Genomic DNA, 17,097 nt, shown 5'->3' with positions numbered 1-17,097 from the left:
TGGTAGAATTTTTAGTCTGACGTGGACACCCTCTCCATTGAGCATATATAGTTACGTGATGCAATATCAGAATCACTAATATTTTGGGCAACAGTGAATAAGATGAAGCAATTTTGAATAAAATGAATGGCTTCTAAAACTAAATTTTACCTTTAAGCTACTTGGACGCTGAAAAATAAGTTATATTTACTCGTTTGATGAGAAAAGGCCACCAAAGTTCGATTTGCTCGGCTATGAGTGTTGTGTTTGGACGATTGTTACTGTTTAAGGCTGTTTCTGCAGGAACAATCAAATGTGGGAGAAAAGGTAGAAGATTAAGAAGAAGGTTATGATAAGGGAAGGAGATGGTCGTTCTGGATTCATTGATGAAAGATTTTATTAAATAAGAGGAAAAGAAAGGGAGGTGAAAGAATCGGCAACGCTCAAAGAAAATGAAGAAGTGGAAGAGACGAAACATATCGACAGTCGTGAGTAGGAGAGTTGGCCTGATGGGCTAACACAAAATACTAACAAGCCACGTAGAGGCCCGTTTTTGTGTTGAGTAAGTGACGTGGTAAATTAGAAGCATTTGATTGGTAGAACTTTTAGTCTGACGTGGACACCCTCTCCATTGAGCATATCTCCCTTTTAGTATTGTTAGATATAGGCGTATGCGGATCTTAATCACTTATGCATTTGTTTTGAGAGTATAATATTACATATATATAACCAAGCATTGAATCAATCCTAATGTTGTAAAAAAAATCAATCCTAAGTGATTACATATATAACCGATCAAATTATGGTATATTACCAAGCATTGCAAAGTTTTTGAATCAATCATAAGGGATTACATATATAACCAATCAAATATACGAATATAGATATGTTATTTTATATATATTATATTATATATTTTCATAATTTTCACTCTATACAAAGCGCAGATCTTATCCTAATAAAAAGTATAACATATAAAAAGTATGTGAAGTCAAAAGTCTTCTTGAAATTGTTTGTTACTAAACCTGATTGCGTCATTAAACATGAGTTTAGAAAAGAAGTAGAAAACAGAAATTTAGTAAAAAAAACACACACGAGAGGACATGGACTTCAAGCGACCAAAGAGAGTTGAGAACACTAGTTGTTGTTGTTGTTGTTAGAAGGCTGACCAGTCCAATAAGTTTTAACAGCAACAAGAATCTTCTCAGGATTGTACGGACCTTTCCCATGATCTACAATCTGAGTGTTCCACTTCATTCCCTTGGTTATCCTCTCTACTTTCGTCAACGTCTCCACATTATCTCTCATCACAACCGTTCCTTCTGGTCTCAGTATTCGATCCATCTCCAACAATATCAACGTCAAATCACACCTTACAACACGTAAGAAACTCACATCAGAAGTAAATAACTTAAAATAATATATAACGCACAAAGTTTTGAGTCGGAAGCTCATCATACTTAACGCTACTTAATCATATATAATTATCATTTTCTGTTTTTAATAATAAAAAAATGTGTGTGTTATAGATATTAAAAACATAATAAAGTTTTACTATAAGTGCATTGTAATTTTTTTTAATAATTAATCATTAATTTATAAAAATACATAAACTATTTCAAAGGTTTATCTTTTAAAAATACTTATTAAAATGAAGGAATAATATTTTTACAAAATGATGAGCATTCGTTTTTTTTTGTTCTGGTCAGGTTTTTTTTAACAACAAAAGGCTAAAACGAAACTAAGTTGATTTCTCATCCAAAAGCCACTTCAGAGGAATTGAGTCAAAATAAACCATTGCAGAAGGCTGTTTTTTAACACCTCGTATCAGCTTATCCGCCATTATGTTTTGTGCCTTCGGAATATAGTAAATAGTAAAGGGATGAAAAGATTCCTTACATCGCAGAAACTCCTCCATGTGTGTAGTGAACGCCGGCCATTCTGTTGGTGTAGACATCATCTGCACCAGTTGAGAACAGTCAGTTCAGGTCGGTTTAGATTATTTGATTTTTGGGTTATTCAGATTGAATTATTTAAGCTCCGTCTAAAAACTGGACATTTTTGAAAGAGATAAGATCGGTTCAGGCAATGTCAAATTCAGGTAATGTCAAGTTCGAGTCGAGTTTCTAATTTTTTCATAAAACTTAGAGTGGAATCGAATTTAGTTCGGATTTATAACCAAAAACTGAAAAAATCTCTGAAAACTTGGAAAACTGAAAAATACTTGATTAGATTTGAGTTTAGCTTTTGGATTTAGAAAAATACGAACTGCTCGAGTTTTTCTAAATTTCGGTCTAGTTTTAATTTTGATTTTTTGGTTTGGTTCCGGTTTGATTTTTAGATTTCACATAATATGCCGAGGACTAGTTTTACATTTTGGTCAAACAAATTTTCTTTTTTTTGGTCATACTTTTTGGTCAAACTATTTAAATTATAGAAAATAGGTACCACAGAACGGTGGAGTTAATAATAGCAACCAACTAGTAATATAGTGAATGACAAATGTGGATCATGGTATATAACGTTGCTTTACTGAATTAGTGGCCTTTAATCCATCAGAAAGGCGACATTTGTTCAATTCAGAGTACCTTTTGTATGGCTTGAGAGGAATCTCTTATATAATGATTGAAAAGCATTTTAATAAATGACATATGATAATGCGTCACTAAACTAATAAAAACTCTCGACTAACTCTCGACTAATGATAAATCGTAGAAAAAACTCTAAACTAAAAATCTTACAAAATAAATATTCATCTAATTTTAAATTTTAAATACTATGACGGAAGATGACATACGTTGACGATTTATAAATTAAGAGTTTATAATGTTGAAAATTTAATTGAATTGTTTCTTCAGATTCAAAACTAGTCAAGGAATTTTATCACTAGAAATCATTAAACATTTTAACACTTTTATTTTCACTTATGCATTGTTTAATATTAATTTATAAGCTTTTAAAAATAATTTATCAATCTTTATACACTACTTTATTATAAAATTAATTTGTAAATCCTAAATTAATTATTATCAACACTACTTAAAACTTAATATAACTTAGAATGATTAAACTATTTGCTATTTGGCAATAGTGATATAAGAAAATTTGTGTCTTATATTCTCATTGTCAAACATCAAATAATTTAAAATATTTTAGTTATATTAACTCTTAAGTAGTGTCGAGGATAATTTCATAAATCCAATCTTCCTATTTAGAGTAGGATGCCAATCTTCTTTCCTTATTTACACGATTTCCGACCTTCGGATCAAAATTCCTCATTCTCCCAAAAATAATGCAAGGTTATTTTTTTCTTTTATTTCTGAACCAATACATTGTATTTTTCCCTATTAATCAATAAAAAAAGATATTAGATATATTATTTTTTATTTATTACATTTTTTTGTTTGTATAATGTCACGAATAACTTTCTATGATTTCATCCTAACAAGCATCAGAAATTTTATAAACTTTTAAAATTACTGTGAAGCCGTATTAATCATTTGTAAGAGTGTTAAAATATTTATGAAACTTTATAAATCGACTGTAAGATTGATAAAATAATGTATAAGAATTTATAAATTAGTTTTAAAGTTTATAAATAAATTTTGAATAATGTATAAATGATAATACAGATTTTAAAACATTTAATGATTTGTAGTCGAGAGGTTTCTTTATACAGGTTAATAAAAATAATACAGAGAAATTTCAGATATTTTATTGTATTTCAATATATCCCAACACTAGATTTGTCTCTCGGGACAATTTAGATTTCATTGTGATGATTTGGATCTTTTTACCGTTTTTAGCGGCTCTTTGAATCTAATATGCTCTCGAGCATAAAGTGGTTTCAAGTTTTTTTTGTAATCAAATCGACATTACTTCAAAATGAAATTTATACTTTAGCAACAAAAAAAAGAACTGTGCTAAACAAATATCCCTTATATATTAGTAGAGAAACATTTAAAAAACTGTAACTTAAGTTTATAATAATTACAAAAAATTTTGCTGAATTGTCATTCAATTAAAATGTTAATTTACGTTACATGACACCTTTACAATCAGTTAAAACAAAAGTTGATCTAAATTTGAGTATGGGATTCAACCTCCCCAGTGCCGGGCTTGACCCCAAACCCATGATACATTGGGATGAGGCCTACTTTGTGGTTTCATTTTATTTCTACAAAAATTGTAAAATTATATAAAAATGTGATACTTTTGTAGATTTAGTTAGAATAAAATATCTAAACATATCAAAGTAATAAATATTATATTAATAAATCAATTAAGAAAATATAAAATACATATACTAAAACAAATAAAAGTCGTTTTAATCATTATTCATTTTCAAAAATATATAATTACAATAATAAATTAAATTTTGTACTAAAAAATAGATATATATGTTATTTTTGAATGGGGCCTGGCAAAACTTAGGACCGGTACTGAACCTCCCCATCGAAAACCACAAAATATGTCACTAACATTCAACTTATCAATTTCATTGTTCTCTATTTCCATTATGAAAACAGTATGACACTCGGTGAAACTATCAATATATAGCTTGGTCATAGGGCAATCAAAATATTAATTCAAAGCTTTGTCACCATCACAAATCGTTGTGTCATTCGTCTGTAAAGCACTAAAGCAAATTCAAAGCTTCATCACCTACATAGTGATAGTTCAATGTCGTGAGAAATCAGACTTTTCATTTACAATCTATCACGTTTAGTGTAGTTCTTTAAAGTTCTTGGAAATTCACAAACCATTAAATTAAATTTGTCCAGGTTTTTATCGTGAGTAACATACTGAACTATAAAATTCAATAATAAATCAGACCATATTTGACCGCTTGATTTATAGGTCCACAATATTCGTGAAATATAAATTTTGTGAATTTTTTTTATGGTAAATCATTATTCAGTAGTATTATTGACTATATACATTTTTCCAAGTACATGATTTTGTTTTATAGTTAGTCATAATCAATCCTTCAATTTAGGGGATGTATATATTTTTTTGGCTTGATATGCAAGTTTATATATGATTCAGTATTGTTCGTTTATAGAAACAAAATATATAGATTAAATACTACAGATTTAGTGTGTTATGCTAATATGTTAGTTTTGCCATAATATTTTAGAGACATTAAGTGATGTACATATTTTGTAAAATATATACGATTTCAGCATTAATGACTATCATTATACTCTGTGCAATATACAGTAGAATAAATTTCAACACATTTTATTCTGATGCATCGAATAGCAGATTTATCAAAAATGGAGATACCAACCTGGGATTCGTTGTCATATATGTAGATTTTTGAAGGCTTCATATAACAGAATTTCGGCTAATTATTGTATGTGAATCTTAATCACTTATGCATTTGTTTTGAGAATATAATATTACATATATAACCAAGCATTGAATCAATCCTAAGGTTGTAAAAAAAATCAATCCTAAGTGATTACATATATAACCGATCAAATCATGGTCTATTACCAAGCATTGCAAAGTTTTTGAATCAATCATAAGTGATTACATATATAATCGATCAAATATACGAATATAGATATGTTATATATATTATATTATATATTTTCATAATTTTTCACTCTGAACTCTGTGCAAGGCGCAGATCTTATCCTAATAAAAAGTATAATAACTTATAAAGTATGTGAAGTCAAAAGTCTTCTTGAAATTGTTTGTTACTGAACCTGATTGCGTCATTAAACATCATGAGTTTAGAAAAGAAATAGAAAACAGAAATTTAGTAAAAAAAACACACACGAGAGGACATGGACTTCAAACGACCAAAGAGAGTTGAGAACATTAGTTGTTGTTGTTGTTAGAAGGCTGACCAGTCCAATAAGTTTTAACAGCAACAAGAATCTTCTCAGGATTGTACGGACCTTTCTCATGATCGACAATCTGAGTGTTCCACTTCATTCCCTTGGCTATCCTCTCTACTTTAGTCAACGTCTCCACATTATCTCTCATCACAACCGTTCCTTCTGGTCTCAGTATTCTATCCATCTCCAACAATATCAACGTCAAATCACACCTTACAACACATAAGAAACTCACATCAGAAGTAAATAACTTAAAATAATATATAACGCACAAAGTTTTGAGTCGGAAGCTCATCATACTTAACGCTACTTACTTGTTTTCGTATAAGCTAAACAATCCTCCCGCGTGAATCATATCATAAGTTCTTGGATAAGTAGAGAATCCTTCACACCAGTCTTGATACGTCCCAATCAGTCCACGCTCGTATATCACACCTAACGTTTGTTTCTCTGCATCGACCGGAACAACATTCATGACCCATGACGGGTATTTCAGCATGGACGCGGCGAATCCACCGAGGTAAGCGTTCATGTCCATTATGTTCCTGAATCTTCCGTGTGAAATCTGTGGGACTATCTTCTTGTAATACGCCATCCTCTCTTTCCAAACCTCGTTGTCTTCTCTGAACTTCTCCGCGTTGATGTCTTGTATCGTTCCTCTAATGATCCTAGGAGGAACCGCGAATGCTCGGTCTGGCCAATCCTCGAGCGCACCGTCCGAAGATTCCTCTGGATTGTTTGTTTCTGGTAATGGCGTTATGCAAGATTCCAAGTCTTTGTACCTAAAACAAAAGAGAGATCCAAGTTTCAACTCTTTTCCACAAAGTTAGACCAGATGGGAGTTACCAAGCGAAGTCTGCGTTGTTGTCCGAGGTGCACAGTGGAGGTGACTTGTTGTTTTGTTTGAGCTTCTTACACTCAATGTGATTGATAGGCTTTCTCCAAATGGCTAAATCTCCTTTCTCAATCACTTTCTTCCAGCAAAGACTCTTTGCTACATCCTCTATTGAATCTTGTTCTTTCTTTAAATCCTCCTCTGTTCTTTCCCATCCTCTCCAGTACTGTTTCCAGTTTATAGGTGGACCGGAGAGGATCCAGTAACCGCCCGGTCTTAAAACCCGGTCAACCTCCATTAGGTACAAACCCTCTGGATAAAAAAAATTAGTTTGTTAATGGACATGAGAAAAAGAGACTAGTTCCATTCACATGGGAGAGACTTACCATTTTTAAACCAAGGGATCAAACAACGAGAGCAATGAGCAAGATCAAAAGCTCTAGCTGGATAAGGAAGTCTTTTTGATCCCATGATCCCGATTATGGCAGGAACTCCACGTTCTAAAGCAAACTGGACCTGAGCCTCATGTGTGTCTCTTGGTGCAAAAGACACAGCCATAATGTCTCTCTTCAAGAGGTAAGCACCAAAACTCGCAACCTGATTCAAAACAAAATCTCTATAATATTACCAAAAAAATGTATGAATTTAACATGATTACCAAAAAAAAAAAAAGAATATAATATTGAAACTGAACAACTTACACCACATCCAGTGTCAATAGCTGTTCTGATTCCACCAGCAGTAAGGGGAATGAGCCTAGCAATGTCATCAATATAAGCATCAGCTCCACGGGGGAACATAGTTCCACCACCAGGGAATCTAAACCGGTCACCTTCTACTTGAATCCAGTTTTGGACTGCCTTCTCAACACTGAGCTCCCTGTGAGGGATGTTGTCATACCAAGCGTAGTCTCTGCTTTGAGGCCATTTGAATGGAATCTTGTAGTTTGGTGGAGGAGGAATCAAACAATAGAGAAGCTCATCTTTTGAAGGACAGTGTCTTTCTCTATATTTCATCATGTTCCTATCGAATCTTCTTCCTCTTTGTCGATCTTCGCAAGGTGTGTATTCACTGAGGGATAAGTCACATGGTTCGAAGTTCTTGATGGTTAGGTTTGTTTCCTTGAACTCAAACTGATTATGGCTTTTGAAATCTAAGTCAGCTGACTCAGAAGAAGGATTTGATTGAGTCTCACATCCTATTTTGGAGTAAGAAGCTGGGACATTGCTGGTTTGCCATGCGCCTAAAACGTAAAACAAAATACATAGCCCGCTTACACCAAGAACCAAAGTTAGTTTCTTTCTTCTTGCTTCTGTTTGGTGATGAAGACCAGTGTTGTCTTTCGCCATTCTTGAGTACAAATACTGAAACTTTGTCAGAGGCAAAAGGAGTGATCGAAAAGAGATTGAACAATGGATCAAAGTTTGATTATCAAATTCGATTACAAATTATGACTTATTGGATAAGAAGGTGAAGGTCATGGTGGATTTTGTAAAAGGAATGTGTCACATGTGAATCACCTCCATCGTAGAAAGCATAATTAAGATTACTGAACGATAAAAAAAAAGAAGATAAAACAAAATTAGGCAACAAAACGGGAGATTCTTTAGCAAAACAAGAACTAAAGGTCAGTTAGTTAGAGAGAAAAGAGGAGGTTGACCAAGAACAAGCCTCATTTTCTTCCATTCGCTCTTTATACTCGGTTTGCCATATATAAACATTGTTTCTTGAATGTAAATGAAACCTTAAATATGCATATACATATATATACTGTATAGAAATCCATGTGAAGAATAATAGACAGGCTACATTTTTCTAGACAAAAATACAGTGTTCTAAAAAAATATTTCTGGGTCATCTATAATCTATCTATATCTATCTATAATAATAAAATGGAGTTTTCTCTCATCTCCTGCTGCCACGTCAGCAAGTAGATAGGGGCAAATCACGCCACCTGGCATCTCTTGATTTTTCTATTTCATTTGGGCTTCGTTAGTTTTCCCGAAAAAGTCGAAACGATATGACTTATGATACCGAAACTTATAAAACCTTATATTAGGACGGCCCAAATTATTTCAGCGCTGGAGGCATTTAGGTTTGACCCATAAAACAAAAAGTGTCGAAGTGTCGTTTTATTTCCATCTTCTATCCGCGTAGCTCTGACTGTACGGCTCCTCATCCTTAGGTTGCTATCGGGAGAGTATCGTGTTTCCTTCAATTCTGGAAAGATCGGACTTGATCTGTTACGGATCCATGGCAAGATATGGGACCTTTTAAGAAACTTATCTTCATGGGTGCTGATCTGTTGATGGCAAGTTTACGACGGTTTCTGTTTTTTCGTTTTCTAATTTTGTGTTCTGATTGCTCTATGGCTGTTTCTAACGCCTTCCTTGTCAACTCGAAGCAGAATATGCTGTTATCGAATCCAAATGATCCATCTTCTTCTCTAACTCCATCTCAGGACTCGTGATCTTCCGATGAACAACGGTCAAGATGAGTCTTGAGCCAGAGAGCCCGTTGAGAGATTTCTCCGTCCAAGCCAGCTAGCATCTCGGCTCTGGAGCAGCTCAAGACCTATGCTATTGACCGTACGTGTCTCTGCGTCTGGGTTTCTTTTAAGTTGGAAGTTTTAAAAGCTATTCGAAGTTTTGATTTAAGTTTGTCGTAAAAGCAATCATCTTTGACCTTTCTCTTTAATCTCTGAGCTGTGTTTAATTGCATATGATTTCTATAACAGAGATTGTATACTTGTTCAAGGGATTAAGTTCTGCTTTGAACTCTGATTGATTATCACCAGTATACACGAAAGAAGCAGCATTGGGTGATTGGCCTTAACATTCACACAACTCCTGTTGAGATGCATGAGAAGCTTTCTTTTCCCAAAGCTGAATGGCCACGAGCTATCACCGAGTTATACAGTTTGAATCATCTTTCTTGAAGAAGCTGCTGTTCTCAATACTTGTAACGGTATGGAGATTTATGTTCTGCCTCTATCTCAGCACCGTGGAGTCAAAGAAGTCACTAAATGGATGTCTAAGGTTGTTTCCCTTTCCCCGTACGTGTTCTCTCCATCATTGGATGATGTTATCTTAATATTCTTTCTTTGCAGACAAGTGGAATCCCAGTTTCAGAGATTTGTCAGAACCGTTTCCCGCAGACAAGTGGATTTCTGCTGTGGTCTTTTGTTCTTTAGTGAGGTATCTGGACCACTGATTGTTAACCTCCTTCTTCGTCTCAAGTACTTCCCTTTATGATAAATCTTTTTTTTTTTTTGCTCTATAAATCTCTCCAACACCATTTAGTTGCATCCTTTATTTTTATTCTGCAGATGGTACTCCCAAAAGTTCGTTAAAGGACAATGGGATAAAGAAGACTGTGTTGCTGAGTTGAACAATTACATAGACCGTCTCTCGGTAACTCACCACCCTTCTTCTCTTTTTTTAGCTCTATTCATGTTTTGTCTAATTTCAGAATCAATTCATAAACTCTCTTTCTGAGTTCCGTTTTTCTCGGTTCTCATGTATTCGGTTCTGTAACTACGACCAGATATTGTCTTTGGCAAATACTAACAGAAAACTACCAGGTATGATTTAAATCTTCTATATCTAAGGCCTTACCAAGTTTCCACTATATTCACGGAACTGGACTTTTAAACTTTCAAGATATACTTGGTGAGCTAACTGCTATCAGGAGCACAATCAACGATCGGACACATAGCTCACAGCATGTTATTCTTACTTTACATATAGATAGGTACTCGCTAAGTTGAAACTTCAGTGGCTGTCATCGTTTTAAACTATGTCCGTTATTTATCTCTTCATAGATGTTATTTTCATTGACTTGGCAGGGATGTGTATGAATGTGTAAGCCTTTTTGACGGATTAGCTTACGTATTTTATGACAAATTGAAAAGCTATGGGTCAGAACCAAAAGTTGTGTTGGTCACTGGCAATCGTCTGTATTTTTCTAATACAATGGTGGATTTGAGTTCTAGAAATTTGAAGAATGGTGTATAGATTTTACTCTTTTTTAATAGTTTTCTTATACTGTTTTGCATATTGCTGCTTTGTAGGGTGATTATGGTATTGTGGAAGCTACAGCCCCCAACTTTAAGTTGCAGATCTTGAGGTTAGTGAGTCTTTTATTTTGTACTAATTAGTTCAGATCGATCTTCTTTAGCTCTGCTGTGTATTTAATCTTATAGAAAGTCTGGAACTTTTTTGGGGTAAATATCTCTTAGAAACCCAACGTATAGAAGCTATGTCAGTTCAGAGAAACAGGGAAGAAGCAAGAGAGGAGAGATGCACATGAATAGCCAAGAAGATGCAAGAACTTAACAAAGAGCAGATTAGGCAAAGTCACTAGCTTTAGCTGCTCGAGAGAAGCTCAGAAAAGCGAGGAAGAGTCAGGTGAAGCGAAGGCAGAAGTCTCTGTCAATTGAGGCGGAAAGGGAAATGAGTGCCGTGATGGAATTCATGGACCATAGTTACCTACAATGTGGTCATTGAAACAAATGGAATATTTATTTAGGGTAATACAATCAGAGAGAATAAAACAAAGATGTGTTCACTACTATCATTTTATAAGGATTTACTAGATCTTGACCGTGCGGGTGATTATTTTAATTTATATATATATATATATATATAAATATTTGGTTCACAAGATTAGTGATACTCCTTCCGTTTCATTAAGATATAACTTTTAAAAAAATGTGTTTCACAAAGATAGATTTTTTATGTTTTCTATACAAAAACTGAAAATTTCAATAAAATTAATTGAATTTATTGAAAGACTATTGGTTAAAAAGCATTGGAATTTGATAATTTCAAAAAATGATGCATAATTGATTTTTTCAATTTATTGGTGATATATATTTTAGTAAAACATAACACTAACTAAAACTTTACATTCTATGATATTTACGATAATTTTTTTGTTTTGGACGAAGTAAAGGGTTAAACTCGGGTCTATTAAAGACACATATCTAACCCCCGGATGGGAGGTGCAGCCCACGGATAGATCATCTCCCGGGTATTCAAATAGACCTAAAAGCAGTAGCTCATATCCGTGTACGATGACCAGGAAAATATAACTTAGTTTCGCATGACAGGTGGATCGAACTTGAAATGTGGTGACATCCCAAGCTCTTCCCCTTACCACTTGACCACAAGCTCCCGGTATAAAAATTTACGATAAATTTCATTCAATTTAATATTAGCTTAGATATTATTTTTTTTAAGAGTATACTTGTATTTTTGGTTTTTGTCATACATATATGTTAATTGGTATAAAAATATATTTTGATACATTTTGCGGATATACATTTCAAACAAATTAGTTAACACAATTCAATTTGGTTTAAAATTTTGACAAATAATTTTATACATTAGTATATGTTACACAATTTCATAATTCAGAATATTAGTATGGATTATTATTATTCCATAAAATAGTTGTATACAAATAATATAAATCGAAATATCTTTTACAAATGACACAACATATTTCAATTTATATTCTATGCTTCTATAGTAACAAACATCATTATAAATGGATCATGGATGCAATTCAAAATTTTATGTTAGTCGAACATGTGGAATGACAAATACAAATTAGACGCTAGTATTTCTAGGATTTTTACTATATGTTTTAACAAAATAAAAACAAAGGTCTTTACTATATGTACAGTACTATTTTGAGGCGAAATCTACCCATACAACCTAGTTGTTGAAATAACAATTATCATTCAAAGGTGATTTTTTCTGGTTGTTTTTTTTCCAAACATAAAGTTGTATTGCATAATAAACTCATGAATATGAATCATTTTGCATATATACTAACTCTCAGTTTGTTATGCGTGTTAAGAATACAAAAGCATTCCGGTTTTTTTGCTTTGTTACTTACGTTGAGATAGGGAGGTTCATAGAACTAAAGGAAAAGAAATTCAAACGGCCATGAGCGGTGCAGCTACGCGGCTTTTCGGGACTTAATATCTTCTTTGTTTGGTGGAGAGCCCTAGCGGAGAGTCCCTGTAAAAGAGGACTGAGTACGATGTTTAGTGAGAAACTTGCTTTCATAGTTAGAAGTTAGAACTAACGAAACGCTTACCCCGAGAAGCAAGCCACAAATCTTGATTCACCACGAGAAGATGACTTCTTGAACCATCTGCTTAGGAAATACGAATCAAACACAGCTCTTGCATCACATATTTGCATATCTCTCAAGAGTCTAGTTACAACATCCTTGTCTTCATGACATTCGCCGGTACAAACTGATTCTTCTTCACCACTTGGTAATCCTAATGCAGCATTATTTGATGTGACCTCTATGCCATCTTATAATGTAATCTAGACACTTAAAGTATCTATAAGCCTTGCAGTTTTCCCAACAGCAGTTCCTCAGCAATCTTCTAATCCTTCAATGGGATCACAAGTTTCTGTCAAGGAGACAAAAAAAAAATCATTCCTGAAAATTATAAAATACTGAAAATGTTATTGTATACGAAAGAGGAAATGGCCATCGCCAATATTCTATACAGATTCCTTAAAAAATTTCACCACTCTTGGCTTCTTCTAGTGATCTTTGCAATATCTTCTCGAATAAGTTATCTAACATCAAAAACAGAACCAACCCCATATGAACTCCAATCAACACAACTATCAAAAAAAGTAGAAAGGAAAACAACTTGTTTATAAACCCAAGCATTTTTCAAGAAAGACAAAAGTATCACCACTTGAAACAAAGAGATGAAACTGAGATAGAGAACCAATACAAGAAACAAAACCTGTCTTGAAATTAAGAGATGAAATTGGTTTTATCCCAACGTCATGGTTAATTGGACATCTCAACATTACGAATCAAGCCAACAAACGCAACCATCATATAGTCATACATTTTAAACTGTTACACTATCTTTGTAAAGACATAAATCGATGTTACAGCAAAACCTTATATTTCAATTAAAAACTTCTAAGACCTCGTCGGCAGCTGGATGGTTTCCGCTACCTTACTATGACCAGAGGCTTAATCCCTCAAATCCAATTCAATTCGACACCAAGTTCGTTGTGAACTTCCTCGTGAACTCAGCATCATGTTTTTGTTGATTCTGAAGTTTTCTTCCAGGCTTCCATCAAGAAGCGTTCACGGAGATACATGATATCAAATAACAAATTAATGGTTAACAATCACATTTATGTAATAGTTAATATTGAGTTAGTTATATATTGATGGGAATAAATAAGAGAATCAAATATATTGTTAAGATTTTACTATACACATACAAAAATGATATAAATAATATTCTAGTAAAAGATCCATTTCAAAATATCACACATGAAATAAGTCATGACTTCTATTTTAATAGATAAGATGACATATAAGTGACTTTGAAAGGTACTTTTCAAAACTTTATGCAATCTCAGATTAGTTTATAAATGATTTATAAACTTTACAAATGATTTATTAACTTTTGTAAAATATTTATAGATCTTTATAAAATGTTATGGACTCTTATACAAACTTTATAGCTTCAATTAATGCATCGATAAGGTAACCTTTATGTTCTTAACAACAAAAAATACATTATTTATCTTCTACCAAAACTATTTGTATATGTTCACTTTGTCAAATAAATAACATATCCGAAGATGCACTATACCACCAAACATATTAGCGAAAATACATTATTTCCTATGATTTCCTATAAAATCCTACAGCATTCACCATAAGATAATCTCTATGGTTTTCATGATGCAATCATATCTCATTTTCTTAAAAGGGAAACCGCCTCGACACAAATAGCAACTACAATAGTAAATTTTCAAACTAATCAAAATAGCTACTTACAAATGTCCATAATTAAATTACATAAATAGTGGTTTGAAGTTAACAATGAAACCTATCTACGCTCTCTTACTTCTGACCATATGTTACATTTCCGCTGCAATGATCAATGGTTTCGTACAAATATAAGCTGGCTCAGATATAGGAAAAGTCATATATGATTCAGAATTATTATAATTTATAAATGTGTTTCTTATGTTCCAGTTTTTAGTTTCATTTACATACTACTTTTTTTTTATTTTTCATTTTAATTTTAAAATAAAATATATAAATATTTTTCCTCATTTCGTAATATGGTCCATTGTCATAATGGATTTCTTACCAAAAATAAAATAAGAAAAATATATAAACAAAACTTCATTACATACCTTTAAATAAAACATCAATTTTACTTCATGTTTAAATTCCAACTTAATTAACTTTGTTACGACTATTGGCTTTTTATTCTACTTTTATTGAATCGATTAGTCACAACCACTTATGCTATTACACTTTAAACTAAGCAACTTCAAAATAAGTACGGTCGTTAACCACTATCAAATGGATCATAAAAATATCATTTTCTTTCAATAAATTTTCATTTTCATACTTTTGAACTACCATAAAATGAGTTGTAATAAAACATACGAACCCGACGCGTAGCGCCGGAATACCACTAGTACATACTAAAGAGAAACCTGATTAAAAATGATATTGATTCCCTTTAGAAGCTATGTTTTATGGAACTGTGTTCATAGTTCAAACCATTTCGTCATTAACAAGGAAACCACTGGCTTTTAAGAGACTTTAAGTACATGGAAATGGAGGCATACACAAAGTATTGAGGGTTGTGTATATACCTTGAAGCAAGGGAAAGTCGTGGAGACTTGGGAGTAAAGTTGAATATCTATATACAGTAGTCTATGAACCCTAAGCATCGAAACAAAATGTTTGCTTTGCTTCCTATTTGACTGACACAACTCTACAAATGCTTCTATATCTCCTGTTTTGTTGAGATAAACAGATCTTGTTGGAGAAAATCAAGGTTAGGAAGCTAAACGAATATATTCTTAAAATTAGTTTTTTACTGGATCTCAACTCTTATGAGGAAACTAGAAAGTATATATTCTTTGAAGTTGAATAAAACAGCATATAACTCAAAACCAATTCCAAGTAAAGAAGAAAGATAGTCTCAAAAACTTTAAATTGAACATGGTAAATAAACACCCAAACATAAAGGATAATGAGTTTGCATTATCAATTGGTCCAAAGGAATCAAAACTACAAACCCATACGAGAAGTTAACAGAAAGCTACGACGACTATATCACTCTTCCACCATACTGCCTTCATTCTTCAACAGCGATCTTGCCCTTCTCGCTCACATAGATACCATCAAGAAACTTTCTGATATCCTTCTTCTTCACATGGCATTTCTACAAAATCAAACAAACAGCAAGATGAGAATATTGTTGACAAAGGAAAAAGACTGCTGCTTACAATGCAAAACATCACCAACCACATCGCAATCAAGATTCAACACCATTACATTTCATTTTTCTTAGTTTATAAACAACATTATGTAGACATCCATCTCATAATATGAGACCAAAGTGATCATACAATGGAAAAACATAACCATTTATAGAAACCCATTTCATACATTCACCATTTTCATTTTAGCATCAAGAAGAGCAGAGAGTACCTGGTTGATCAAAGCGCATGACCGAGAGACTAGCTCGATATCATTTCCCTCAAGAGTAATCTCATCCTTAACCTTCTCAGACCGAACAATGGTAACACCATCCAACATATCAACCTTCCTCACCTGTTCATACCATTTCATTACATTACCAAACAAAAGACAAAAGCTATCAAATCAAGCAAAACAGAAGTGCGACACGAACCTTCTTCTCCCCAAGGAAGTTACGGATCTCAATAGACTTGTTGTTACCGGAGATCGAAGCGTTGATCGGAAAATGAGCGTACACAAACCTCATCTTGTAAAGGAAACCCTGAGTGACACCGGCGATGAGATTGCTAACGTGGCTCAAGGCAGTCCTGATGGAAGCACTGGCTTTGCGAGATCCGAACCACGAATCGATCTTGAGCTGTAGCTTGCCAGTGACGGCATCTTTGATGAGCTGGAAATCGAGGTTGAGATGCTTGAAATCACGAGTGAGTTTCCCGCGTGGGCCTTCGACTTCGATAACCTTGGCGTGAACCTTGATGACGACGCCTTCGGGGATGTCCATCGTCTCAGATGACAAGATCGTCTTCATCTTTCGTGCGTGAGAGAAAGCGACGGCGGCGGGTTTCGGTGTGGAGTTTAGGGTACAAGAGGAAACCCTAAGTTCGCTTATAAATAGGTCACGTGGTCTGATAGGTTTTTTCCCCTCTGGTAATACTAAATGGGTTTAAAGGCAATACAAAAATGGGCTTTTAAGTCAACTAAAACCCACCAGATTCATTACTAAATTGTTGTTTGTCCTTGTCCTTGTATGAACCTTAATCACTAAACGAACAACTAAACATTAATAACATCGACATTTAAACGAATAACAGCAGCAATATTCGATTGTTTGTTGTTATTTGTCGATGATAGCAA

General features: G+C 33.4%; 3 protein-coding genes across 9 annotated transcripts; 1 reads left to right on the top strand and 2 right to left on the bottom strand.

Annotated features, from left to right (window-relative positions):
• Positions 1–5,684: 5,684 nt before the first annotated feature.
• On the bottom strand, positions 5,685–8,389 carry LOC106326030 (probable methyltransferase PMT17). The gene is made up of 5 exons (XM_013764070.1): positions 7,368–8,389; positions 7,053–7,263; positions 6,678–6,978; positions 6,146–6,613; positions 5,685–6,043 (listed from the first exon to the last, which is right to left on the bottom strand). Exons 1-5 carry the CDS (start codon positions 8,013–8,015, stop codon positions 5,812–5,814), a joined length of 1,860 nt encoding a protein of 619 aa, XP_013619524.1. The 5' UTR covers positions 8,016–8,389; the 3' UTR covers positions 5,685–5,811.
• A 685-nt stretch (positions 8,390–9,074) lies between these two features.
• Positions 9,075–11,270, top strand: LOC106319019. 7 transcript variants are annotated; one of them, XM_013757246.1, is made up of 9 exons: positions 9,075–9,254; positions 9,464–9,704; positions 9,776–9,904; positions 9,995–10,079; positions 10,213–10,249; positions 10,329–10,419; positions 10,514–10,529; positions 10,739–10,794; positions 10,907–11,270. In XM_013757246.1, exons 2-9 carry the CDS (start codon positions 9,556–9,558, stop codon positions 11,001–11,003), a joined length of 660 nt encoding a protein of 219 aa, XP_013612700.1. In that variant the 5' UTR covers positions 9,075–9,254; positions 9,464–9,555; the 3' UTR covers positions 11,004–11,270. The 7 variants fall into 7 exon arrangements, with proteins under 7 accessions (XP_013612700.1, XP_013612707.1, XP_013612676.1 ...); XM_013757253.1 differs by having other exon boundaries at positions 10,871–11,270; XM_013757222.1 differs by having other exon boundaries at positions 10,514–10,643.
• A 4,373-nt stretch (positions 11,271–15,643) lies between these two features.
• Positions 15,644–16,843, bottom strand: LOC106322590 (60S ribosomal protein L9-2-like). The gene is made up of 3 exons (XM_013760655.1): positions 16,397–16,843; positions 16,195–16,317; positions 15,644–15,925 (listed from the first exon to the last, which is right to left on the bottom strand). Exons 1-3 carry the CDS (start codon positions 16,769–16,771, stop codon positions 15,839–15,841), a joined length of 585 nt encoding a protein of 194 aa, XP_013616109.1. The 5' UTR covers positions 16,772–16,843; the 3' UTR covers positions 15,644–15,838.
• Between the last annotated feature and the right edge of the window lie 254 nt (positions 16,844–17,097).

Source organism: Brassica oleracea, chromosome C2 (assembly GCF_000695525.1).
Source record: "Brassica oleracea var. oleracea cultivar TO1000 chromosome C2, BOL, whole genome shotgun sequence".
In the NCBI taxonomy this organism is placed as follows: Eukaryota; Viridiplantae; Streptophyta; class Magnoliopsida; order Brassicales; family Brassicaceae; genus Brassica; species Brassica oleracea.
The sequence above is the reverse complement of the archived record's forward strand: the minus strand, read 5'-3'. Positions and strand labels throughout refer to the sequence as shown.

Excerpts from the sequence above, each read along its gene's own strand:
- LOC106326030 (XM_013764070.1), bottom strand. The coding sequence starts at position 8,015 with ATGGCGAAAGACAACACTGGTCTTCATCACCAAACAGAAGCAAGAAGA. Across the intron at positions 6,614-6,677 it reads AACAACGCAGACTTCGCTTG|GTACAAAGACTTGGAATCTT; the intron begins GTAACTCCCATC and ends CTTTTGTTTTAG. Across the intron at positions 6,044-6,145 it reads TTTAGCTTATACGAAAACAA|GTGTGATTTGACGTTGATAT; the intron begins GTAAGTAGCGTT and ends ATGTGTTGTAAG.
- LOC106319019 (XM_013757222.1), top strand. The coding sequence starts at position 9,556 with ATGGCCACGAGCTATCACCGAGTTATACAGTTTGAATCATCTTTCTTG. Across the intron at positions 9,705-9,775 it reads TCACTAAATGGATGTCTAAG|ACAAGTGGAATCCCAGTTTC; the intron begins GTTGTTTCCCTT and ends CTTTCTTTGCAG. Across the intron at positions 10,420-10,513 it reads CTTACTTTACATATAGATAG|GGATGTGTATGAATGTGTAA; the intron begins GTACTCGCTAAG and ends TTGACTTGGCAG.
- LOC106322590 (XM_013760655.1), bottom strand. The coding sequence starts at position 16,771 with ATGAAGACGATCTTGTCATCTGAGACGATGGACATCCCCGAAGGCGTC. Across the intron at positions 16,318-16,396 it reads ACTTCCTTGGGGAGAAGAAG|GTGAGGAAGGTTGATATGTT; the intron begins GTTCGTGTCGCA and ends TGGTATGAACAG. Across the intron at positions 15,926-16,194 it reads CATGCGCTTTGATCAACCAG|AAATGCCATGTGAAGAAGAA; the intron begins GTACTCTCTGCT and ends TTGATTTTGTAG.